This window comes from Dipodomys merriami, unplaced genomic scaffold (assembly GCF_024711535.1).
Source record: "Dipodomys merriami isolate MVZ:Mamm:240054 unplaced genomic scaffold, mDipMer1.0.p SCAF_8, whole genome shotgun sequence".
NCBI classification, from domain to species: domain Eukaryota; kingdom Metazoa; phylum Chordata; class Mammalia; order Rodentia; family Heteromyidae; genus Dipodomys; species Dipodomys merriami.
Window position 1 is genome coordinate 62,481,471 of NW_027206401.1, and position 26,181 is coordinate 62,507,651.

The 26,181-nt window shown below is 44.5% G+C and overlaps 1 protein-coding gene across 6 annotated transcripts in view; it reads left to right on the forward strand.

Annotated features, from left to right (window-relative positions):
- Positions 1 to 25,400, forward strand: part of Filip1 (filamin A interacting protein 1) — a 200,765-nt gene extending 175,365 nt beyond the window's left edge. For 4 of the 6 annotated variants that reach the window (XM_070010844.1, XM_070010841.1, XM_070010846.1 and 1 more), the window contains 2 exons: positions 549 to 3,375; positions 8,942 to 10,445. In XM_070010844.1, coding sequence (XP_069866945.1) covers positions 549 to 3,375; positions 8,942 to 9,160 — 3,046 coding nt within the window. In that variant the 3' untranslated portion in view covers positions 9,161 to 10,445. Of the gene's footprint in view, positions 1 to 548; positions 3,376 to 8,941; positions 10,446 to 25,272 lie in introns of those variants that run through there. The other 2 variants (XM_070010843.1, XM_070010842.1) reach the window with 2 other exon arrangements.
- The last annotated feature ends 781 nt before the right edge of the window (positions 25,401 to 26,181 follow it).

The following is a 26,181-nucleotide window of genomic DNA, read 5'->3' on the forward strand; positions in this document are numbered from 1 at the left end:
TCTTGATGACAGAGCTGGAATCCGGGCACTGCCACTCACTGTGTGATATGGGCCCAGTCAAGTGATTCCCTGTGTCTTGCTTTCCTCATGAGAGGAGAGTAGTTGGTTGTAAAGTGTCCTCAGGGTTGCCGTGAGGATCGAGTGGACAGAGTGCACAGAGCACTGTTTGCATCTTTGTCATGACTGATGAGCTGAGGTCTACTTGGTAGTTGTTATTACCTTGCAGTCTCCATGAAGAATGGGAGTCATTCTGTTCAACTTGTGACATTTCAGTAATTGAGATATCTTGTATAATGGGCACTTAAACCATGAAATAGAGACAAGGGCACAGCCCTCTTTACGCCTATCCCCTGTAGTAAAAGTAACCAGAACCCTGACTTCACTAATTAATGCCCATTGCTAATGGCTATGACAGCGATTTAAGAGGGGTTGTTGTCAAAGCATTTTGTTTTTAAGTCATTATCTAAAGCTTGAGATCGATCTATTTGCTTGTTTTAATACAGCTCACCTATTTACTCCTTTAACGTGGAGCTACATTTCATTTCTAGGCTGAAAAAGCTGCTTGAACAAGAAAAGGCTTACCAGGCTCGCAAGGAGAAAGAAAACGCCAAGCGACTCAATAAACTCAGAGACGAGCTGGTGAAACTCAAGTCGTTTGCGCTCATGCTGGTGGATGAGAGGCAGATGCACATCGAACAGCTGGGCCTGCAAAGCCAGAAGGTCCAAGACCTCACTCAGAAACTGCGAGAAGAGGAAGAAAAGCTCAAAGCCATCACCTCCAAATCCAAAGAAGACAGACAGAAACTACTCAAGTTGGAGGTGGACTTCGAACACAAGGCTTCCAGGTTCTCTCAGGAGCATGAAGAGATGAATGCTAAGTTGGCCAACCAGGAGTCTCACAACAGACAGCTCCGACTCAAGCTGGTAGGCCTGTCCCAAAGAATCGAGGAGCTCGAAGAGACCAATAACAACCTCCAAAAGGCCGAGGAAGAACTGCAGGAGCTCAGGGATAAGATCGCCAAAGGAGAATGCGGCAACTCCAGCCTCATGGCAGAGGTGGAAAACCTCCGGAAGCGGGTGCTGGAAATGGAGGGTAAAGATGAGGAAATCACAAAAACCGAGTCCCAGTGCAGAGAGCTGCGGAAGAAACTCCAGGAGGAGGAGCACCACAGCAAGGAGCTCAAGCTGGAAGTGGAGAAACTGCAGAAGAGGATGTCCGAACTGGAGAAGCTGGAAGAAGCGTTCAGCAGGAGTAAATCCGAGTGCTCCCAGCTCCACCTGAACCTGGAGAAAGAGAAGAACTTAAGCAAAGACCTGCTGAACGAGCTGGAGGTGGTGAAGCATCGCGTGAAGGAGCTGGAGGATTCCGAGGGTCGCCTGGAGAAGGCCGAGCTGGGCCTCCGCGAGGATCTGACCAAGCTGAAGTCCTTCACCGTGATGCTGGTGGACGAGAGGAAAAACATGATGGAGAAGATAAAGCAAGAAGAGAGGAAGGTGGATGGCCTCAACAAGAATTTCAAGGTGGAGCAGGGCAAGGTGATGGACGTCACGGAAAAACTCATCGAAGAGAGCAAGAAGCTGTTGAAACTGAAGTCGGAGATGGAAGCCAAGGTGTCCGGCCTGCGGAAGGAGAGGGACGAGCTGGTGGGCAAACTGAAGAGCGAACAGGAGCGATCCTCGGCCCTGAGCGGCAGCGTGGAGCTGCTGCAGAAGAGGCTGGACGGCCTGGAGGAAGTGGAGAGAGAGCTGGCCCGGGGGAGGGCGCGCAAAGGGCCTGAGCTCACGGGCCCGGAAGATAACAAGATCCGAGAACTCACGCTGGAGATCGAGAGGCTGAGGCAGCGGCTGCAGCAGCTGGAGGTGGTGGAGGGCGATCTGATGAAGACGGAGGACGAGTACGATCAGCTGGAACGGAAATTCCGCACGGAGCAGGACAAGGCCAACTTCCTGTCGCAGCAGCTGGAGGAGATCAAGCACCAGATGGCGAAGAACAAAGCCGTGGAGAAAGGCGAGGCGGCCAGCCAGGAGGCGGAGCTGCGCCACCGCTTCCGGCTGGAGGAGGCCAAGAGTCGAGACCTGAAAGCCGAGGTCCAGGCGCTGAAAGAGAAGATCCACGAGCTGATGAACAAGGAGGACCAGCTCGCCCAGCTGCAGGTGGATCACTCGGTCCTGCAGCAGAGGTTCCTGGAGGAGGAGACCAAGAACAAGAGCCTGGGCCAGGAGGTGCTGGGCCTCACCAAGGAGCTGGAGCTCTCCAGGCGCTACGGCCGCGCGCTGCGGCCCAGCGGGGCCGGGCGCAGGATGGTGGACGTGCCGGTGGCGTCCACGGGCGTCCAGACGGACGCGGTGGGCAGCGAAGCCGTCGAGGACGAGACGCCGGCCGTCTTCATCCGGAAGTCCTTCCAAGAGGAAAACCACATCATGAGTAACCTGAGACAGGTGGGGCTGAAGCGGAACCCCGAGCGGGCCGCCTCCGTCCTCGACCGCTACCCGCCCGCCGCCAACGAGCTGGCCCTGCGCAAGTCCTGGATCCCGTGGATGCGCCGGCGGGAGGGCGGCGCCCCGACGGCGGCGGCGGGGGCGCCCCGGGCCGGGCACTCCGGGGAGCTGGTCGTGTCCCCCAAGCAGGGCCAGCCGCTGCACATCCGCGTGACCCCCGATCACGAGCACAGCACGGCCACCCTGGAGATCACCAGCCCCACGTCGGAAGAGTTCTTCTCCAGCACCACCGTCATCCCCACCCTGGGCACCCAGAAGCCCAGGATCACCATCATCCCGTCCTCCAACATCCTGGCCCAGAGACCCAAGGGCGCCGAGGCCGCGCTGGGCCCCGAGCGGGCCGTGTCGCCCGTCACCATCACCACCTTCTCCCGGGAGAAGCCCCCCGACGGCTCCCGAGGCTCCGCGGCCGAGCGCGCCGCGTCCCCGGTGCAGATCGTCACGGTGTCCACGTGCGCGGCGGCGCCCGGGCCGGGCGAGGGCGCGGCAGCTGCGGCGGCGGCAGCGCCCGGGCCCGCGGACGCCGCCCTGGGGAGGACCGTGCTCCGGGTCACGCCCGAGAAGCCCGCGGCGCCCGCGCCCGCGCGCAAGTTCAACGCCAACGCCAACATCATCACCACCGAGGACAACAAGATCCACATCCACCTGGGCTCGCAGTTCAAGCGCAGCCCTGGCGCCGCCGACGCCGCCTCCGCCAGCCCCGTCATCACCGTCCGCCCCGTCGGCGGTGGCGTGGCCGCCGAGAAGGAGGCGCCCACGGGCACCGTCCTCCGCGCTCCCCGGGGCCACGGGGCCCGGGCCGGGGCCGCCAAACTCACCAGCACCATCACCATCACCCCTGTCACCGCCTCCTCCACCCGGGGCACGGCGTCTGCGGTGAGTGAGTGATCCGGGGGAGGGAGGGGGAGGGCAGGGGAGGAGGGGAGGGAGGGAGGGAGGGGGAGGAGAAGGGGGGGAGGTAGCGAGGAGAGAGGGCAGGGTGGCCTGAGAAACCAAGCACTCACCTAACACAAAGCCACAGCCCCACCCCCACCCCATCCCCACACCCCCTGTCCCAGTCATGAAAGGATGCAAATTGAGTCCTGATCTAATGTGGGGGTAAATTGGGTCCATATGCCAGCGGAGTGGGGGGGGGGGTGGACTCCATTGATTCAAATACTCACCAAGACAGCATCTTTGAAATGGGAAGCACAGAGCAATAGTGAAGTTTCAAAGGGTGGTCAATTCTTAGGAAGAATTGACTGGTGGCTCACACCTGTCATCCTAGCTACTCCATAGTCTGAGATCTCAAGATGGCCAGCCCAGGCAGGAAAATGTGAGACTCTTAACTACTTAGAAAAGGCCAGAAGTGTTGGTGTGGCCCAAGTGGTAGAGTGCTAACCTTGAGCCAAACAGGGACAGCACCCAGGTCCTAAGTTCAAGCTCAAGGACCAGCAAAAGAATAAAATAAGATAACACCATTCCTAGCCAAGTGCCCAGGGGCACTATTCAGGAGGCTGAAGGTTCCTCACTGAAGCCAGGCCACACAGGAATGATTCTTGTTCCAATTAAGCAGTAAAGATAATTCTTATCTCCAGTCCAGTAAAACAGCAGTGGAGGTGTGGCTTAATTGGTAAGGTACCAGCAGAAAAGATCAGGGACAGAGTTCAAGCCCTCCGACTTGCATACCCACACAAAAAAATCCTGTTCCTAGGCTATATTTCTGTCACTTAAAATATTCAATATGTGGTTATGCATAGCCATATTCATACTCTATTCCAAAATAAGATCAAAAGAGTTCATACTAAAAACACTTAGAGCCAGGCACTTGGTGGCTCATGCCTGTAATCAAGGCTACTTAGGAGGCTAAGATCTGAAGATCCCAGTTTGAAGCCAGCCCAGGCAGCAAAGTCTGTGACACTCTCATCTCCAATTAACTACAAAAAATTTTTTAAAAATCCAGAAGTATAAGTGTGACTCAAGTGGTAGAGCACTAGCCTTGAACAGAAAGGCACAGAGACAATATCCAGGCCCCAAGTTCAAGCCACAGCAATGGTCAACAACAACAACAACAAAATTAGAAGCAAAAAGGAAATGCATTTATATGTTGAAAAATTATATTTCACTTAATTGTATCTTGCAGAACACATGCTGCATAAATATTTGATAACTAGCTGGAATTATTAAAATGTGTGCATAAGTGCAGTGTTGTGGTACATGCCTATCTATAGTCCCAGCACTTGGAGACAGAGGACCAAGAGCTTGAAGCCAACTTGAACTATATATAATAAGCAAGACCCTGTCTCAAAAACTCGAAACTCAATCAAACCTAACCAATCAACCAAACTAGCAAAAGCAGAACCAAAAATAAGACATAAGTGTCCAAAGTAGAAAAATTAGAGCTTAAAAACTAAATTATGGGGCTGGGAAGATGGCTCAGTGGTAGAGCGCTTGTCTTGCATGCCTGAGGCCCTGGATTCGATTCCTCAGCACCACATAAGCAAAAAGAAAAAAGCCGGAAGTGGTGCTGTGGCTCAAGTGGTAGAGCGCTAGCCTTGAGCTGAAGAGCTGAGGGACAGCTCCCAGAGTTCAGGCCCTATGACCGGACCCCCCCCCCCAAAAAAAAAACTAAATTATATGTTCTAAAATACTTCTTCTTTCTACAATCCTGTCTTCAATTATTGGGGCCAAAATTCTTATAGGAGACCATGTAGTAGTTAGTTATTAATTTAAATGAATAGAGTAGAAATTAGGATTCCTATGCATGGAACAAATTCTGTAGCATACATTGAAATGTTTTTCAAAAAGCACAGGAAGCTCAAATTTTAAATATAGAAACTGTGGCTTATTTTCCATTTCCTTAATATACTTTACATTAATTCTCTGGATGTAAGACAGACTTTACAGTATGAATTACTAATTGCTTTGCCAGTAAAGCTTTTAGTTATTGGCCATAGAGCAGTCACATAGTGCTCAGCTTTGTTCCACCCTCTCCTGCAATTGCAAAAGGATTTTTAGGGAACACAGGGCAAGCTTGGTTGGGTCATGTGTTATATCTTCCTGATGCCTCTTATACCAAGGTGACGGAAGTGTGAATCACTATCAACTAGAGCTCTGTTTTCTGCTATTCCATCATATCCCCATCTTGAAGTTCAGATTAAAATAGGCTTACTCCCTGTAGCAACTTTTTTGTTCAAGTCCTGGGACTTGAACTCAGGGCCTAGGACAGGTCCCTGAGCCATTGTGCTCAAGGCAAATGCTTCTATCACTTGAGCCACAGTGCCACTACCAGCTTTTGTTTTTAGTGGTTAATTGGAGGTCAGAGTCTCAAAGACTTTCCTGCCTTGGCTAGCTTCCAACTGCGATCCTCAAATCTCAGCCTCCTACGTAGCTGAGATTGCAGGTGTGAGCCACTGTTAAGTGAGCCACTTATAGCAACATTTGTGACTACTGAGTAGACCCCAAACACAAATAAGATTTCAAAACCTAACTGATAGTGTGTGTCTTTTAGGCAAATTAGATCCCATACAATTTAGGACCACAATAGGCTTAGGCCATCCCAGCTCAGACTGTGGGCAGTGAGGCCAGCCCGTCTGTGCATTCTGTATTTATTGAGCATTAGCTACACCTCAGCCATGGTAGTCTGGTGTTGGGAAGCACCAACGACTTCTGGAGTTCTCACCTGAGCTGGAACCGACTTAAGAGTTCTGCGGTAGGTTTGCACAAAGGACCTACTAGAGAAGCCTTCACAAATAAGAAAAGATTCTTCAGAAGGAATAGAGAAGGGGAACATAGAACAGCATGTGTGAAGGTGTGACAGTGGGAAGGGTGGGGCATGGGGAAAGGGGAACACATGGTCTACGCTGTAGCAGCTGTGGACGGGCTTGTGAATGTGGAGGCAGAGATGCTTATGTTGCAGCAGACTAGCCTGGGTTATGTAGTGAGAATGTACCTCAGAACATTCACAGAGAGAGCTGAGTACAGTGGCTCATGCCTCTAATACCAGCCACCTGGGAGGTGAAGAGCAAAAGGATTATGGCTCAAAGCTAGCCCAGCTCTTCCCCAACCCCCAAGAAAAGTTAGTGAGACCATTGTGTCAACAGATGATAAACCAAGTGTGCTGGTTTTGCCTGTAATCCCATCTACCAAGGAAGCATAGGTGGGAAGATCACAGTTTCGAACTCTTAATAAGCAAAAAAAAAACAAATGAGACCCATGGCTAGGAAGGTGGCTTAGTGGCAGAGTGCTAGCCTAGCATGCATGAAGTCCTGGGTTCCATTCCTCAGTACCACATACACAGAGAAAGCTGGACGTGGCACTGTGGCTCAAGGGGTAGAGTGCTCACCTTGAGCAAAAGAAGCTCAGGGACAGTGCCTAGGCCCTGAGTTCAAGCCCCAGGACTGGCCAAATAAATAAATAAAAATGAGACCTTATCTAAAAAATAACCCAAGAGAAAAAGAGTAGGGGCAAATTTAGTATGAATGACTAGAATTTAGTAGGTGTCTCTGGGCCTTCTAGTTTGGTTGTCTGGGTGTATATTTAAAAAATAGAAGGGGTATGCATGACTGGAAAAAAAGATAAACAATCCTTGATGCAAGATAGCTTTATTTTTCTCCCTCCCCCCTCTCTCTCCTATCTCTATTTCTCTCTCCTCTCTCTCTCTCTCTCCACTCTCTCCTCTCTCTCCCTCTCTCCCTCTCTCCCTCTCTCCTGATGCTTGAACTCATGGCCCAAAGTGCTTGCTGCGCTTTTTTACTCAATGGCTGGTACTCTACTGGTTGAGCTACATCTCCAGTTTTGGAGGTTTGCTGGCTAATTGGAGATAAGAATCTTGCAGCTTTGTCATCCCTCCCTGGCTCTGAACCCTGACCCTCAGATCTCAGCCTTCTGAGCAGCTAGGATTACAGGTGTGAGCCACCAGCACCTGGTGGAGGCATGGTAGTTTGGAGCTGTCTGGGGGGTGCCAGAGGGGCAGAGGAGGGGGTGCTGTAAATGTGAGCAGTGAAGTAGGGTTTGGAGGTATGGAGGAGTAACTAAGGAGATTTTGGGGGGTATGTCTAAAAGATTTAGAAAGAACTGAGAATTGAGAACAGGACATGGCATCCCACCTATCTATAGCCAGGAACCAGCGAGAGATGGAAAGCAAGCCAGGGGCTGTGGCTCATGCTTGTAATCCAAGCGACTCAGGAGGCTGAGATCTGAGGCTCATGGTTTGAAGCCACCTTGGGCAGAAAAGTCCATGAGGCTTTTATCTATAATTAACCACTAGAAAACCAGAAGTGGTGCTGTGACTCAAATTGGTAGAGCACTAGCCTTGAGCAAAAGAGCTCAGAGATAACAGCCTGAGTTCAAGTGCCCCATGATAGAGAGAGAGAGAGACAGAGAGAGACAGAGAGAGAGAGAGAAAGAGAGAGAGAGAGAGAGAGAGCAAGAAAGGGAGTCATCAGAGACTGGAAGTGAATTGTGAAAATCACCTAAGAAATCTTTGCAAAAAGTTTTAGCCATACTTTGGCCAGCCATGATCATTAAAAAAAAATATGACGGAAAGCTTGTCACTGATGGTTCACACCTGTAATCCTACCTATTCAAGGGGCTGACATCTGGAAGACTGATGTTCAAAGCCAGCCCAGGAAGAAAAGCACACAAGATTCCATCTTCAAAATAACTAGCCAAAAGTGGGGCTGGAGGCATAGCTCAAATGCAAACACCAGTCATGAATAAGAAAGCTCAGAGAGCATAAGGCTCTGAGTTTGAAGTCCAGCAAAAACCAAACCAGAAAAAAAAAATTGAATAAAGGCTGAGGCCACTGGGTTTGAGTTTGCAAGAAGCAAAGAAAGCCCTCATGGTAACAAACTATGGAATCCTAAAAACAGAGTTTGACTTATTTGTTCCTACCTGCTGATGACTTATTTTCCCCCTGTGAAATAGATGCTAAGAACACGGTAAGGTCTGGGGATGGTTTGAGAAGAGAAGGAAAGTCTACATAGATCTTTTGAAAGAGGGGAAGGCAGCAACTGGAAGAAGATTCACTTTCAACTCCCAAGTCAGGTACCAGTGGGCTCCCACCTGTAATCCTGGTTACACAGGAATCTAAGATCTGAAGATCCAGGTTGGAAGCCAGCTGAGTCAGGAAAATGCATGAGACTTTTATCTCCAGTACACTACCAAAAAATCCAGAATTGAGGCTGTGACTCAAGTGGTGGAACATTACTCTTGAGGGAAAATAAGCTCAGGGATGGTACCTAGGCCCCGAGTATCAAGCCCTAAGAGTAGCAGGGAGAAAAAAGCCCAACTCCCAAGTTTTCTACAATTGCTTATCAGGGAAGGATGATGTGTGGGTGTGCCTGTGTGTCAGGCATCTGGCTAATGTTCAGACTGATGGATGAACACCAGTCATGGTTTCCAGGGCAAACTCACTCACCCCGGTACCCCCTCTCCTGTCTCTGTGTGTTCTCTCTTGCAGTCAGCACAAGATGGGTCTTGCCAGCGGCCTACACCCACCCGCATTCCCGTGTCAAAAGGTATGAAATCAGGAAAGCCGGTAGTGGCAGCCCCAGGAGCAGGAAATCTGACCAAATTCGAGCCTCGGGCTGAGACTCAGTCTATGAAAATAGAGCTGAAGAAATCGGCAGCCAGCAGCGCTACCTCTCTCGGAGGGGGAAGGGCAGAGGGCAGTAGCTGAGGGGGTATGTCACGCAGATGCTTCTGCTGCCTGCATGCCTGTGAAAACCAGCCTTCTGTCTGTGCCCACACTTGATGTGTGCTAACTGAAGTCTGAAGCCTCTCGTTTGTAAAATAACCCAACTAATAGCCATGTGACTTTTCTTCTTTGTGCATTTGTTTTGATGCTGGGGAGAGGAACAGAATGGCTGTTTGTGGTGTGGTTTATTAGGGTTGCCGGGCTGGGAGCCTGGCCTGGCTTTTAGTCTCAGTTTTGTTTCAAATGAAACTGGTGAATGGACCCATTTCTCAGCCCTTAGGAAAGCCTCTGCTCCTCATCAGTGAGACAGTAGGGCAGTCCTCACAGGCTTGAAAGGGCTGGGTCCCTTCATTTCTAACTGTAAACCAAATTGGTCCTTGATAATTTTATTTCTCAAAAACTCTTTCCAGGCACCAGTGGCACACAGCTCTAATCCTTGCTACTCAGAAGGCTGAGATCTGAGGATAGGAAAATCTGGGTAGGAAAATCTGTGACTCTTTATTTGCAGTTAACAACCAGAAAATCCAACAGGAGATGTGGCTCAAGGGGTAGAACACAAGCTGTGAGCACAAAAAACTAAGAGACAGTATCCAGGCCAAGTTCAAGCCTTAGGACTGGCATAAAACAAAACAAAATAAAGAAAAAGCTCTGTTAGGAAACAGGGCACCATTTAAAAATTGTCATTTGCTGCCATCAAATCTTTTGAATTTGATACAAATACTAGGGGACGGGGGAATCTCAAAGCTTTCAAAGGGCTGATAGCTCTAAAATGTTGCAAAAACTAAAGCCCTCATATGATTTATGGAAACAATTTTGGATGTGAAATAAAGCAGTGATGAACTATGGAATTCTAAAAACAGAGTTTGAGTTATTTGTGTGTGTGTGCATTGTAGAAGTTTTGGCCACCTCCAAAACCATCCCAGAATTTCATTTTATAATACGTTTTAGAAACATTAATGTCAGACTTTTGTTCTATTCAAGTGTGCAACTGATAGACATTGTAAAGCAATTTGAACAGAGCTGCCGAATGGCCCTTCATAGCTAACAGAAATAATGATGGCTAGAAAACACCAGAAGGTAAATTGGGATACATGAATACCAAGAAAAAAAAAGATGACATCATCCAGAGCTTAATAGAATTCAAATGTTTTTCTCATTAAGTGTGAAGTGTTTTGCAAATGAAGAATACTTGTGATTTGAGATGTGTGTGTGTGTGTGTGTGTGTGTGTGTGTGTGTGGTATGAATACACTATTATTCCTATCAGCTGTACTTTTGTTGGAATCATTTTCTTTCATTTGAAGCATGTTTGAATAAGCATGAAGCAGAATGTAAGTGTGAAATACCACCTGTGTTTGTGAGATTAACTTTGTGGAAGAGTTAATGAGCTCAAGGCTGGCACGCCATAGCACACCCTACTCCCGTGTGGGTCGTCCCTGGGTCAAAAGTTTTGAGTCAAACATAATATAAAACATAATAACCACAAAGTTCTCAGTTGTTATTTTCTCACTTCAGAATTTTTTTTTTTTTTGTCAAGGGAACATGAAATGGCTTTTAGTGGACACAGCCAAATACCTGCTACTAGTTATGGGAAGAAAAATAATCAGCCTGATAGAGGAGATTTGGCTTGGGGATTTTCTGGCCTTTTGGTGACACTGGATATTCCTTCCCCAGCCGACCATCCAAAGGCTGACTCTCAGTGAGAGGAGAAAGAGGAGCCATTGGCCCGAACTTTGCAATGTGCAGGTGGCATGTTTTCTATGCCTCATCTTCCATAGGTCCCCCCACCTCCGTTACAGCCCCAAATGCATGATTCTATCCCCAATAAAAGCAGCTAGGCACTGCAGACATTAACTTCTCACTCAGCCAAAATCTTTTAGTGGATGGTTCCAGGATAGATCCTTCCACTCCTTGGGTTTAGAGCTCTGAGTCCCTATCTCTGCTGTCCTCTTGATTTGATCAACTGGTCCATTAGGACTGCAACCAGACATCTCTGCCATCCCTTTATGTCATCTTCTTCATCTGGGAAGCATGAATAGGGTCCAAAGGCTCCTGGGTTGAAAGCTTGCTGCCATCAGAGTAGAGAAGTGGTGTGGACGTGGATGTGAAGGCAGCAATGGTATCGATGCGTTGATTCCGCCGCAGACAGACTGGTTCGCAAAAGGCCGTCAGAACTGCGGGTATTCCTCAGAGAAAAAAGGGAAGAACAAAAAAAGAAAAAAGAGGGAAAAAAAACACAGAAATCCCAGCTTTCCTGACTTTAAGCCTTTATCCGAGTCACGGCACCATTTATGTTAGGTTTTTAAAAAGAGGTAACCGAGTAAGAACTGCACCAGCACTCACGCGGTATTCAGGTAAGGGGTAGGTTTATTCAGTAGACCTGCTGGGACCAGGCAAGGTTGGCACTCCACGTGGCTGGCAAAAGAAAGAAAAGAGCTAGAAAAGAGCAGAGAGAGCAAGAAAAGAACAGAGAGAGCTAGAAACGAACAGAGAGAGAGCTAGAATAGAACAGAGAGAGCTAGAATAGAACAGAGTGAGCTAGAACAGAGAGAGAGCAGAGAGAGCTAGAAAAGAAGAGCAAGAGAGAGGTAAGAACACAGAGAGAGAGCTAGAATAGAACAGAGAGAGAGCAGAGAGCTAGAAATGAACAGAGAGAGAAAAAGTCACTTCAGAATTGTTAACACCCCAAAACTATCTAGATAGCAACTGCTCTTGTTATTTCCACAAAGGCAGATTAAATGAAACAAAACACAATGACGTATGATTAGGTTTTAGCCCACAAACCAACATAGTTTGTGATTAAGAGGCTCCTGCTGCATCTTGGTCCCACACCATATTCCCCATGACGTCCAGACTTTGGACTTGAATTATAAGCATGGGTTAGAAGATGTCAGGATGAAAAATAAAGGGGGAAACAGACAAAAAGGGAGAAATGAATGAATAAAGGAAAAGATGGTTTGAGAAATGTGATTTTGATGAATTTAACCAGGAGAGCTTGTTATTTGAAGTAAGTGAGGCTAGAGGTGTGACTCAAGTAGTAGAGTACCAGTCTAGAAAGTACAAGGCCTTGAGTTCAAATCCTAGAACTGCCTAAAAGAATGAAACACGATGTGGTGCTGATGATGGCTACTGCCCTGTAATTCTTACTCAGAAGGCTGCACTCTGAGGATCAACGTTTGAAGCCAATCTTGGCAGACAAATTTGAAAAAATCTTCTGTCCAACTAACCAGCAAAAAGCAGAACTGGAGGTGTCACTCAAGGGGTAGAGCTCCAAATTTGAATGGACCAAAACACAAACACTGCATTCCTTTAGACTCTACCTGCCATTCTCCCATGACTTTTGTCCTCATCTAATGTTACTTGCTGGTACCCTGTTAGTGTTTTACCTTCCACACTGTGCTTATACCATTTCTTGCTGGAAGTCCCTGTTGTGCCCTGAATGCTTAGCAATGACTGTAGAAGGTGGTTACACATCTAACTCCTGACCTAGAGTCCCAACACTCAGTCATCTCGCAGAAATTCTCAAGGATAACCACCATGGAAATGGCTCTGTAGAATTTTAGAACCAACTTTATAAGTATTGGATGGCTTTCCTTTAAAACATGAAGTCCAGTGGGGGTGGGAGCGGAAGGATTAAATGCACTAAGACTTCAGCTTCCCTTTGTGACATCAATAACATCTTATGGGTGCTGTGGGAGGGGATTTTGTAAGAATGAGTGGGATCAAAGAGTAGACGCCTTTTCCTATGCCGAAACATATTGTATAATGAAATATTAGGAGGCACACCAGGGTCATTGTGTCCTGCTGCTCTGAGATGCAAGGTGGGGCTCCTGGGTGGGGGCTGTGTGCCTGCTTCATGGCCTTCCACGCCAAGGTGTCTTCCAGGAACACGCAGGACAAAGCTACCCAGGAGGCCCTGGGCCTCCCACCTGCTACTACGTTCAATGTGCTAACTGTGGTGGCGGCCACAGTTGTCTATGTGACCCCAGGAAGGTCCCGCTGGGGCCCATCCTACATCCTTACAGTAACCCTCTGTTCCAATATGGTCATTCCATTCCTAGGACCATTTCTATCATATTAGCAGGAAGAACTGGTCCATGGGTGGCAACTAGTGTTTTCTAGAAATGTCAGTGTATGCATCCAGACCTTTGACTTGAATGCTTGTCTTTCAGGAGGCTACGAAGAAATAACTGATGTCTAGTGTGAGGAGAAAATGAGTTCTGTGAGATGAAAACATTTCCAATAGGCCCGGGGCTGTGGCTCAGGGGGTAGAGTTCAAACCCCCATACTACCATTTAGAGAGGAAAAAAAAAATCCAAGAATGTAAGATGTTTAAAAAAAAACAAAAAACGAGAGACTTGAATTCGAATTTCTCATTCCCTCATAGATTCAGAATAGTGGGGAAAGAGGAGATTTTCCTGACTGGGGAAAGCATAGAAGGGCTGGACATGTAGCTCAGTAGGAAAGGGCTTGTCTGGCAAGCACAAGGTCCTGGGTTTGATCACCCCAACACAGGGAGAGGCAGGAAGGGGGAGGGGCAGAAGGGAAAGTGGATTGGGGAAGGGGGAAGGGCTTTGGGAAGGAGGAGGGGAGGGGCCGGAAAGAAGGGTGGGGGAGGAAGCAGAGAGGAGGAAAGGGAGGGAAGGAGGGGAACAGGGGAGGAGGGGCAGCTCTGGACTGTAGGAAAAAAGAAAAATAAAAGGAAAGAAGATCACATCTGTGTGCCAGGCTGCAGGCTGGAGGGCAAGAGAGAGTGAGCTAATGAGATGGCAGGATTTCCCATGAGCAGGAATGAATGATACCAAATGTCCCTCCAATAGTGTTTAAGTCCAGGGTTTCCCTTCTACCTGCCCCACCAGTGGTTTTGTCTCTGTGCTCTGCAGTTTCTCCTTCTCTCTCTCATCTGCCATTCCATGCGGGATGTAAACATGGCTCTTCCCAGGCTAGCACGCTCCAGCCTTCCATGTGCCGGCCTTCACCTTCTGTGCCCAGCTCAGCCGCTCACAGAGCCATCACACTCCTCTGTACACACACACACACACACACACACACACACAGACACACAGACACAGACACACACACACACGCTTCCCCTTCATTCGTTTTTCTTTAAGGAATCCACACACACACAGTGTATATGTGGTGAAAGATGAGCGCTAACATTCTTCACCTTTTCTGCCTGGCCCCCTAAGAATTTTCCCTAGAGAAACTGAACTCTTGGCTGATTCTTCATACACTATCTTCATAGTTCTAAATAATGTGCTTGAATTCCTTTTACTCCTAGATTTCCAAAAATCTTTGATTTTACATTTATGACCCGCCCCCCCCTTTTTTTTGATGCTGGTATTAGGGCTTGAACTCAGGGCCTCACATTCTTGCTTGGCTTTCTTGCTCATGACTAGTGCTACACCACTTGAACCACACCTCCAGTCTGGTATTTTGCTGGTTAATTGGAGATAAAAGTCTCTTGGATTTTTCTGCCTGGGCTGCCTTCGAACCTCAATCCTCAGATCTCAGTCTACTAAGTAGCTAGGATCACAGGCATGAGCCTCTGGTACTCAGCCACTGAGATTGTTTTAGTGGTTGAAGATTTAGAACTCTCACCTGGCCCTTCTTTTTTCCATGACCCATCTTTTCACCATAATTATGTCACCGTTTTTTTTTTTGGGGGGGTATATTAACAGCCAACAATCATTTATATATGGTTATTATTATTATTGATAAAATATGTAGAAACAGATTTTGTTCTCTGCTGAGCCTCATCCTTTGACCACTTTTCACTCTTTCAAAAAATAACACTTGGCCAGGTGCCAGTGGCTCACACCTGTAATCAATCCTAGCTACTCAGGAGGTTGAGATCTGAAGATCATGGTTCAAAGCCGGCCCAGGCAAGAAAGTCCATGAGACTCCTATCTCCAGTTAACCACCAGAAAACCCAAAGTGGCACTGTGGCTCAACATGGTATATATAGCATTAGCCTTGAGCAAAGAAGCTCAAGGACAGTGCCCAGGCCCTGAGTTCAAGCCCCATGATCACCACCAATAACAACAAAATAATACTTGCTTCAGTTTTTCATATGCTTGGTTTTCTATGGATCAATCATTTTTTTCCCCAATGCTCCATTCAACCTGCCAAACTCCAGGTAGAAATTTTCCCAGCTATTTAAAAGCCTTAGTTCCCTATTTTTGCCCTGAGGGCCTTCCCTTATACAGCCCTCTGCATTCTCCTTTGTCTGGAATGATTGTCCTCTAGGCCAGCTGTCCACTTGCTATGCTTTCCCCTGATTCCTTTTCCTCAATTTCATCTATGCATGTGTCTGGGTCCTGGGTTTTGATGGCACCTTCCAGTAAGTTCTTTTTTATTTTATTAAAAAAAATTTTTTTTTATTGGTTGTGGGGCTTGAACTCTGGGCCTGGGCATTGTCCCTGAGCTCTTCAGCTCAAGGCAAGTGCTTCACCACTTGAGCAACAGTACCATTTCTGGTTTTCTAGTGGTTGATTGAAGATAAGAGTCCCATGGACTTTCCTGCTTGGGCTGGCTTTGAATCTGGATCCTCAGAACTTATTCTCCTGAGTAGCACCGGCACCCAGCTCCTTCCAGTAAGTTCTGTAGAGAAAAGTCCTCCAGCAACCTCCCTGGAACAGGTTCTGTGTATCTAGGGACATGAGATGAGAATCTATCTTATGATTCCATGTATATACTGGTCACTTCCCTGTATTTAGTCTGTGCTGTTCAATTCTTGTGCAAAGGTTCAGAACATCTTAGGTCACCTTTTCTGGAAAATAAACTTCTTGCCAGGTGCTGGTGGCTTGTGCCTGTAATCTTATCTACTCAGGAGGGTGAGATCTGAGGATTGTGGATGGAAACCAGCCCAGGCAAGAAAGTCCATGAAAATTTATCTCCAATTAATCACCAAAAAGTTGGAAGTAGAACTGTAGCTCAAGTGATTGAAAGCTAGACTTGAGCAAAAAACCTAGGACCATCAAAGACAATACCCAGGCACTGAGTTCAAGCCCCCAAAGCAGCAGCACAAAACCAAAGAAAGAAACAAAAAACAAACCCTCTGGTCTTTGGCAACAGTGGGTTAGATTGTGCTTCTCTTCCTCCCTCCACCATCTAGACATTGATGGATCTTCATTAATCTCTCTGATGGTTCCACCTCAACCTCCTTTGCTCCTTCTTTATGAGCTTCCATGTTGGAGATTAATATTCCCCACATCTAGCAAAAGCCCTTTTCCTACTCTGCAGGCTTGCTCTGGTTATTTTATATACTCCCATAATTCCAATGACCATTCATTGGATCACTCCATGACCTGTGTTATCTCCAACTCTTCTTCCTAAAACCATTGTTCACACCTCTCCATCCTGCCTCCAGATCTTCTCTCCTCTTCTTGCTGTCTATGCTGGGCCCCCTAACCCACCCAGCCCCAGCCCCAGCCCCATCCCAATGTAGACTGCCATGTAGAGTCGTTCAGCAACTCTTGCTTATCCTACAGCTTTAACTTCTCTCCCTTTCTACCATAATTGCCTAAGTTGTAGTCTTAATTATTTCCTTCTTGTAATCTTCTGATATCCTCCAAACTGGTATAGACCAGTCCCCTGAGCTAGCACTCTACCACTTGAGTCACAGCACCACTTCTGGCCTTTTCTGTTTATGTGGTACTAAGGAATCGAACCCAGGGCTTCATGCATGCTAGGCAAATACTCTACCACTAAGCCACAGTTTCAGCCCAGCTCTTCCACTCTTCCGAACACCTTTCCCTCTTCCTCTGCCAGAGCCCTGCTCATTCCAGGCTCATAGAATTACTCCATTTTGCTCTTTCTCTCCCTGCTCTTCTTCCTACTTTTCCTTTGGGCAGTTGTGTGTTTCATTGTTCAGTTTCTTTTCCAAGCACAGGCTTCCCTTGGGAGATAATTCTGAATCTATCCTGGGTTTACAGGCCTGTCCTTTGCCGTGAAAACTTGGCCCTGATGGTAGACTAGAGCAACAAACTATCAGGAAGTGGAGTGGGAAAGCTGTTCAGGGTTCCTGGCTTAGCATGCAGCACAAACCTTTGAGAATGTCTGAGAATGTCATGGGAGGCACATACAAGTCCAGAGTGAGACCATTGGGGGTAAAGAGATGGTAGAAATCCAGATGCTGCCATTCTGGGTGGTTTTCTGTTTCCCTCCAATGGTATATCAGGCGGTCATAGATACAAGATATCCAGGAGTCCTGGGTAGGAGTTTTCCACTCAAGCCCCCCCCAACCCCCACACGTGTGTGAAGAACAAAGGAAGCCACGTGGAGAACACCTGCATGAGTTACCAATGGCCTTTCTTCTCTCCCCCTTGGCCTCCCCTAAAGAACACACAGGGCACTTCAGGAAAGAGAAAGTTCCAGAAGTACGTCATGTTGTTTAGGTTCATGAAGGACCCTCTAAAATAGGGCAGATGGGCTTTTTTTTTGGGGGGGAGGAGGTGTCCTGGGGTTTCAACTCAGGTTCTGGGCATTGTCCTTGAGCTTCTTTTGCTCAAGACTAACACTCTACCACTTGAGCCACACTCCAGACTTTTTTTGGGTGATTAATTGGGGATAATAATAATAGTAACTGGGTTTTCTTGCCCCACATGGCTTCGAACCACAATCCTCAGATCTCAGCCTTCTCAGTGGCTAGGATTATAGGCATGAACCAGGGGCACCCAGCAAGACGCTCTTCTCTTAAAGCATTAAAACTCTTCCCAATAATCTGGACTTTGATCTTGGGTAGATATCAGAACAAAGAAGGCTGTCAAATGACCAACTAAATACTGCTGCAAGCTCATGTCACCTTCTGCACATCACCGTACCATGGCTTATGGCTTAGCATTAGCTCTAACTTTTTATGGTTCTGGCATCCTCTTTGAGCAATAATACAATATGCTTCTCATTGTTTAGCAAGCAGCTTGCAGAGAGCCTAGCTACACTTTTCCTAAGAACTAATGATTAACAGCTTCTTCTGGTGAAAAGTACTTAGAGTCGCCCTGCTTATGCTAATGTTCTGGGCGGACAGAATTTCTAAATCAAAGAGTTGGGTAGCGCTGAGTCAGACCTTAGAGACCAAGAAGATCATTATCTCTAGAAAGACAATCAAAGACATCCTTTGCAAGACAAACATTATTAAGAGAAAAACCCTGAGTCTTCCAAGTGTCTAACCATGTAATTACTGATGAAGTCAGAATCAAAGATTTGTTCTAAATTTAAAGACAGAATTAAAACATTTACCATCTGTGCCCCAAACAGTAGAACTTGAATATACTTGGCACAGATACTTACCTATTTTTTTCTACCATTTAGTTTCAATTTATGGTTAATACTGTGTATGAGGCAATCCATTCAAATTTGTTCTTCTGGAAAATAGCATTCCATGCTTCAGAGGACAAAGGATTAGCTTGTTGGAAAAAGAAGTTATTAGTATTAACTGTAATTATTGATAACTCCTGCAAGCTAAGGGAAGTAACAGAATGATTTGGGCTGATGGCGGAGTGGGGAGAACATTTGGAAAGAAACCAATAGACTATTAGGTGGATGGAAAAATCTCGAGAGAGTTTGTATCATCTGGTTCAAAAGTTTTCTGGAGCAACTAACAGAACTGAGTATCGGAAGTATTTTTAATTAGCCTAGCGGAATCCAAAGAAGGGAACCAAGTCCAAGGGAACGCAGGAAGTTTATTGAATTTCCTATTTAAAACAGATGTTTGTTTGTTTTCTCACAACCCTGATGAATTTCTGAGTGTGATAATAATGCAATTGAATCCCGAAGCAGTTAATGAAAATAAGTAACTTAAAACTAAACAAGATGTAGGTATGCCTATTTCTAAATGATACACAGCTATAGACTATAGAATTTTTTTTTCTGACGGGTCAATTGCACTGAGGGCAGCAAGCTCAAAGCTTTGGTAGCTGGTCATTGTAGCAGAGCCTCGGGTCCCATGAACCATGCAAAGCCAGACTATGAGCTAACCAAATGGATACAACATTCAAAAGGAAATGTTTTCTGGACTGTAATATGTGACTTCCTGTGAAGGAAAGCAACCCTTCCAGGCAGATGGAAAACCCTGCATCTTCTGCTAGGTTTTGTCATTGGCATTCTGAATTTAGAGTCTTAGCTATTAAACTGATCTGGCCTAATTTATTATTAAAAGAGCTCAACTGCATAATTTGGCAGGGAAAAACAGTATGCAGTGCTTGCAGGGCAGGGGGGGAGGGGAGATATGGATTTTCCCCAAACATCTTCTCCTTTCTATAGCCAAGAAACTCTCCCAGGAAGGAGAATTCCAGTCTGTTGTGAGTTTGTCCCACTACCACTCGAGATAGCCCCTACCCCCATCTCATCTCTTACCCATGGCTTTGGAATGAATTTGGGTTACCTGGGTGGCCAGCAGTTTTGGGGTGCCACCCACAGAAGATGAATACTTAGCAAAGTCAGAGAAATCAAGGGTAATTAGGAATTGATAATATGCTGAACATACTTTGCAGGCAACTGATCTAAGAGCTACTGTAATGAAAGAACAAATTAGTCATCTCCATGGTATCACAATAATGTCATAGCAACAAATAATACAGTGAAGGTCTGGTCCAACGTTCCTTAAGAAACAAAAAACATTGAAATAACTCTTGAGGGGCTGGGGGCGTGGCTCCAGCCATACAGAGCCTGCCTGGCAAATGTATGGCTGAGTTCCAATTCTAGCACTAAAGAAAAACAAAAGATAACATTTGAAAGAAATGTATAGAGGGTACAAGTGTGTTGGTTAAATGACTAATGTCCTAAGTATGAAAATCTCCAATATCTTCCATATGTATATGCTGATTATGAATTAGGGAATTTTCTCTCTTCCAATTAGATGGGGGGGGGGAAAGGCCATTATTGAAATAAATATCTGGGTATCAGAAGGCATAACATTTAAGTGTTTTTGTTATTTTGAGGATATTACCACAGAGGTGGTAATTAACCATGATCTTTGATCTCAATCTATTAAATATTTTACAAGTTACTAATTTTGTAAATATGTCTCTATAAAAAGAAAAACAAATTACAGAATTGTGTTTGCATGTACTGAGATCACTATCATGGCCCAAATAAGCTATACTTGGGACTTCTGGAATGAAATGAAGATAGATCAGGAGATGGAATAAAACCAACTGAGCCTGTAACTCCAACAAACATGTTTTGCTATGTAAGGAGGGACTACAAAATGAAAACGCATGAAATATTTGCTTCTTTCACTTTTGTGTATTGGTTGAGTAATTCTTATTTTTGCATAACATCAACAGAGATTAGAGACAAATATAGATGATGAGCAAGTATAGATTTAGTAAATCTGTTAGGTAAGTTTTAATTAAGATTATCTATAGATCTGTCTATAGGAATGAGATGACATATATGTCCAGGTAAATAAAACAAAAATAATTTGGACTTCATTGTATTCATTTAAAAAAGTGAGTGTACATAAATATTAAATACTGTCTTTTATTGGTAAACTAGAATTTATATACAATAACCTGTTATATACAATAACAGCATTATCAAGTATTTCTGAGACATTTTATTATATATGTATAAATATATATGGATATACTAAGATATATAATTATATATAACTAAATATTTTATATAAGTTATATACTAATATATCATTGTTAATCTTTATATTATCACATTTTATATTTATACTGTCATATATTATAGAATTATATTTTATAATAATGAATATATAAATAGCAGTATTTACATATAGATACACATATAAATGCATATATGTATGGATTACCAGTAACTAATTTAAATACAATTATGAAATGTAATGGTTGAGGTATAAGACTATATGTTTTTTTCTGTAGATAAACCTTCTGTTATTAGGGGGATTGCAATGCTAGGACTAAGAGAAGGCAACTCTAGGAATAAAGAGACTTATCTAACTGGGTGCCAGTGGCTCACGCCTGTAATCCTAGCTACTCAGGAGGCTGAGATCTGAGGATCAAGGTTCAAAGCCAGCCCTGGCAGGAAAGTCCATGAAACTCTTTTGTTTTATTTTATTTTTTTTAATTTTTATTTTTTTATTGTGAAAATACTGTTCAGAGGGGTTACAATTACATGGGCAAGATAGTGAGTACATTTCTTATCAAGCATTGCAGCCTCCTCCTTTGTTTACTCTTCCCATCCCTTCCCATCCTCCCTCCCCCCCAACCCTTCCCCCCCCCCAAGGTGTAAAGTTCGTTTTTGACATGACAACTTGTACTTCTCATTGTTGTAACAGGTCCACCTGTATCCTTATTTAAACGACTTGTTTTTCCCCTTCCCCTCCACAAATTATACCGACATCAAAATACAGTGAAAGCAGGGGTTATACTGTGGGGGAGGGACATACGAAGCAACAAAGAAATCATCTTATAATTCCGTTAGAAACAAATTCATGAAAGAAAAAAAAAAACATTTAAAATACATATCTTAGGGTTCATTTTCCTAATATCACCTTATCTGACCTTTTCTGCTTGACTCATACATATACTAGATATTGCAAATAAGGGAAATCATGGGACCTATGTTTCTTTGGGCCTGGCTTACTTCACTTAATATAATTTTTTCCACGTCTTTCCATTTCCTAACAAATGGGGCAATGTCATTCTTTCTGATGGAGGCATAGAATTCCATTGTGTATATATACCACATTTTCTTGATCCATTCATCTACTGAGGGGCATCTGGGTTGGTTCCATATCTTAGCTATGGTAAATAATGCTGCAATAAACATAGTTGTGCTACTCCACATAGAGCTCCCCTATGACCCAGCAGTCCCACTTTTGGGCATTTACCCAAATGTTTACAAACAAGACCACACTGAAACTCTTATCTCCAATTAACTACCAGAAAGCCGGAAATGGTGCTGTGGCTCAAGTGGTAGAACACTCACCTTGAGCTAAAGAGCTGAGGGAGACAGCGCTCAGGCCCAGAGTTCAAGCCCCACGACCAACCAAAAAAAAAAAAAAAAGAGAGAGACTTATCTACTGAAGCTGGAAGAAAACATAGTAGTCACACACAGTGTTAGGCTTGCAAGGGGCATTACAGATGACTTCTGGTACCTTCATTCTGTATCAAGGAAACAAAGGCACATAAGTTCTGAATTATATCTACACTAAGATCTATTGTGGATAACATGCTTTTAAATTGACTTTCTGTGTTTACTTGAAGGGGAGAATGAGGATGATTCTTTAATTATATAAGGGGGACTTGAGACCTAGATGTTTTCATTCTTTGAAGCCAACTACAGAAATTAAAAAAAATAATTTTGTCAGGTGCTTGGTGTCTCATGCCTGTAATCCTAGATACTCAGGAGGCTGAGATCTGAGGATCATGGTCCAAAGCCAGCCCCAGCAGGAATGTCCTTGGGACTCTGGTCTCCAATTACCACCCAAAACACAAACACACACACACACACACACACACACACACACACACACACACACACACACACACACACACACACACACACAAAACAGAAGTGAGGCTGTGGCTCAAGTGGTAGAGCACTAACCTTGAGCAAGAAAGCTCAGGAATAGAGCCCCAGACCCTGAGTTCAAGCCCCAATACCAACACAAAAAAAGTGGGAAATAGCATTTTAAATCTTGAACCATTTTTGTCTAAACACTTAAATATATTTTAGGCATTTAAAGAAGTTGAAACCAGGATAATTTTTCAATATTAGAAAAAGGAAATTATTTTTAAGTGTTTTTAATAGTAAAAAGTAATAAGTATATCTTAAGAGATTTTAAAAACCTTCATAGCTAAATAGTCTCAAGTACAAGACATATATTTCATTTTACTTTGATTTTGTGTATTTATCACAAATTCAAGCCAATTTGACAGGCATAAAAAATAAAACTCTAAATCTAAAAATCTAAAAAAAGTTTTCCCCAAAGTTCTAAAACAAAGCAAAACACAACAAAACCACCAAAAACACCAAACTGAAGCCAGAAAGAAGACTGAGAAAAGAAATGAAATTACCTCCACCTAGTGGTCATCATGAGGCAAGTTAATAGAACTAAGTGTAAAAACATTTTCCACAGGACTATTAGCTTAATCACATGTCTATAGTATAATGTCATTTAATTTTTTTTTTGTTTGTTTTTGCCAGTCCTGGTGCTTGGAACTCAGGGCCTGGGCTCTGTCCTGAGCTTCTTTTGCTCAAGGCTAACCCTCTACCACTTGAGCCACAGCGCCACTTCTAGCATTTTGTTTATGTGGTACTGAGGAATGGAACCCAGGGCTTGATGCATGCTAGGCAAGCACTCTACCACTAAGCCACATTCCCAGTCCCTTGATTAATGTTTTCTTAGATATAGTATTTGATTTCTTTGTGCTGTTGATAATTGCTGACAGGTATTTCTGCACTCAAAACATGGATATGGGTGAATAGGGATTGAAAATTTCAAGTTGAGAAATGATGTGAGGCTGTTATGTTCTTTCTTCTGCTTGGTGCTAATACTCTCAGTTTTCTTTCAATGGCAGCTCCAGGCATGGCCCTGTGTACAGCTGTAGTAAATAGTTCTTAATTGGTCCAATGAAGATGAAACATACAGGAAGGATCAGACAGCTGAGAAGGCTGGAGCTCGTGTCTGTAGTTCTCACTGAGGATTTAAGTTCAAAGCCAGCCCAAGAAGAAAGTCTTGGAGACTCTCATCTCCAGTTAATCACCAAAAAGCCAGAAATGGAGTTGTGGTTCAAGAGATGGAACACTAACTTTTTAAGCAAAAAAAAAAAAGCTAAGAAACAGTATACAGGCCCTGAATTCAAGATCCAGTACACACACACACACACACACACACACACACACACACACACACACACACACACAAACACACACACACACACACACACACACACACACACACACACACACGAGACAATATTAGAAAAGCAAAATCAATGGAGTAGAAATTCTAAATGTTCATAATATGGGTAGAATTTTCTATTTACTAAATCTACTTTTTACTTACCTTTATAACAATGAATTTAGAAAAGCCTTTAAAAAAAGGCAAAAAAAAAAAGCCATCAGAGCCAGGCACCAGTAACTTCTGCCTATAATCCTAGCTACTCAGGAGGCCGAGATCTGAGGATCACAGTTCAAAGCCAGCCCAGGCAGGAAAGTCTGTGAGACTCTTATCTCCAATTAACCACCAGAAAACTGGAAATGGTGCTGTGGCTCAATGGTAGGGCACTAGCCTTGAGCTGAAGAGCTGAGGGACAGTCCCCAGGCCCAGAGTTCAAGCCCCATGACTGACAAAAAAAAAAAAGCCATCAAAGACAAAACTATTTCTTGATCCTGTGCTTATTGATCACATGAATCATTACTATCACCTTATAAAAGCTCTGATCCATACTCTTTTAAAAAAGAAATTAAAAGCCAGGCACTGCACCTGTAATCCTAGCTACTCAGGAGTCTGAGATCTGAGGATCATTATTCCAAGCCAGTCCAGGCAGGAAAGTCTGTGAGACTTATTGATAAGATATCTCCAATAAACTACTCAGAAAAAGCTGGAAGTGGCACTGTGGCTCATAGTGTAGAGCACTAGCCTTGAGCAGAAGAGCTCAGGGACTGCACCCAGGCCCTGAGCTCAAGCCCCAGGACTGACAAAAAGAAATAGAAAAAAAGGAAGGAAGGAAGGAAAGAAGGAAGCAAGGAGGGAGGGAAGGAGGGAGGGAGGGAGGGAGGGAGGGAGGGAGGGAAGGGAGGGAGGAAGGAGAAGAGAAAAGAAAAAGGCAGAGAAAGAAATTAAGGTATGTGAATATTGTTAAGAGCAGGAAAAGTTTGGGCAGGAAAGTTAGCAAAGCTATTTTCCCATTCTGAGAACTGTACATAGTAATTCACTACCCATGTTTTTTGTGTAATGTTGACCTCATGTTCTGAAACTATTAAATACAGCTTCTAAAGGGCTTCAATCAGGCTTGTGTACTTAAAAATTTGTTAGTGTGTCATGTTGTTGTTTCACGTTACAGTCTCTCCTTGAAATGATGTATTGATCCTCACATAAAGCACCTGCAGCAGTGAATTGACAGCGCCGTTGTGTTTCTTCTCTTTATAGAGAGTGTGGTCATTCACCAGTTGAGGATGAACTCCAGATGAGCACAGCTTGTGTGTGCTGGCTGCTCCAGCGTCCTCTGCATCGGTTACAGGGATCTGATTTCTGCCGTCCTCCCTCACCACCTGGGTCTCCTGACTACTGATCACAACTGGATAACTTTTGACTACTTCCAGTGATTTTCTTTTCTTCAGGAGGATACAATGGAAACGCTGCAAACAGCTTTGCTGACAATAGGATAATGTGTAGCAAAGCAGAGAATCTGTGTGCCAAAATAAAATTCTCCTCCTCCTCCTCCTCTTCTTCTTCCTCTTCTTCTTCCTCTTCCTCTTCCTCTTCTTCTTCTTCTTCTTCTTCTTCTTCTTCTTCTTCTTCTTCTTCTTCTTCTTCTTCTTCTTCTTCTTCTTCTTCTTCTTCTTCTTCTTCTTCTTCTTCTTCTTCCTCCTCTTCCTCTTCCTCTTCTTCCTCTTCTTCTTTGCAAAAGCTTTCAGGTCTATGGGCACAAGCTATATAATTTATTTCAGTAATAAATTTGTAATGTGATTCATGGTTCCTGAATGGTTTCTTTTGTCAGTCTAAGGCACTTATCTCTGTAAAACACTCTGTCAGTACAGTGTTGATTTTGCTGCATTGAAAATGTTAACCTATAATTATTGTCTTTCTATCAGTTTGTTATGGTTGAGGAAAAGAAAAGCCAACACTGTATTTCCTAGGGTAAATGCAAGAAAGGAGAAAATCTGAGAAAAGTTTTATCATTGCTTGTAAAAATAGATACACTTCTGATCATGGTTTGATGGTTAGAAAAATAATAATGCTCTGACTTAGGAACTTGATTTTAACTTAAAACTATTTTTTAAGTTGCTCTTTCTGGTTGTCTGTGTCAAAACACCTGCATGAATTGATTTTTATTTG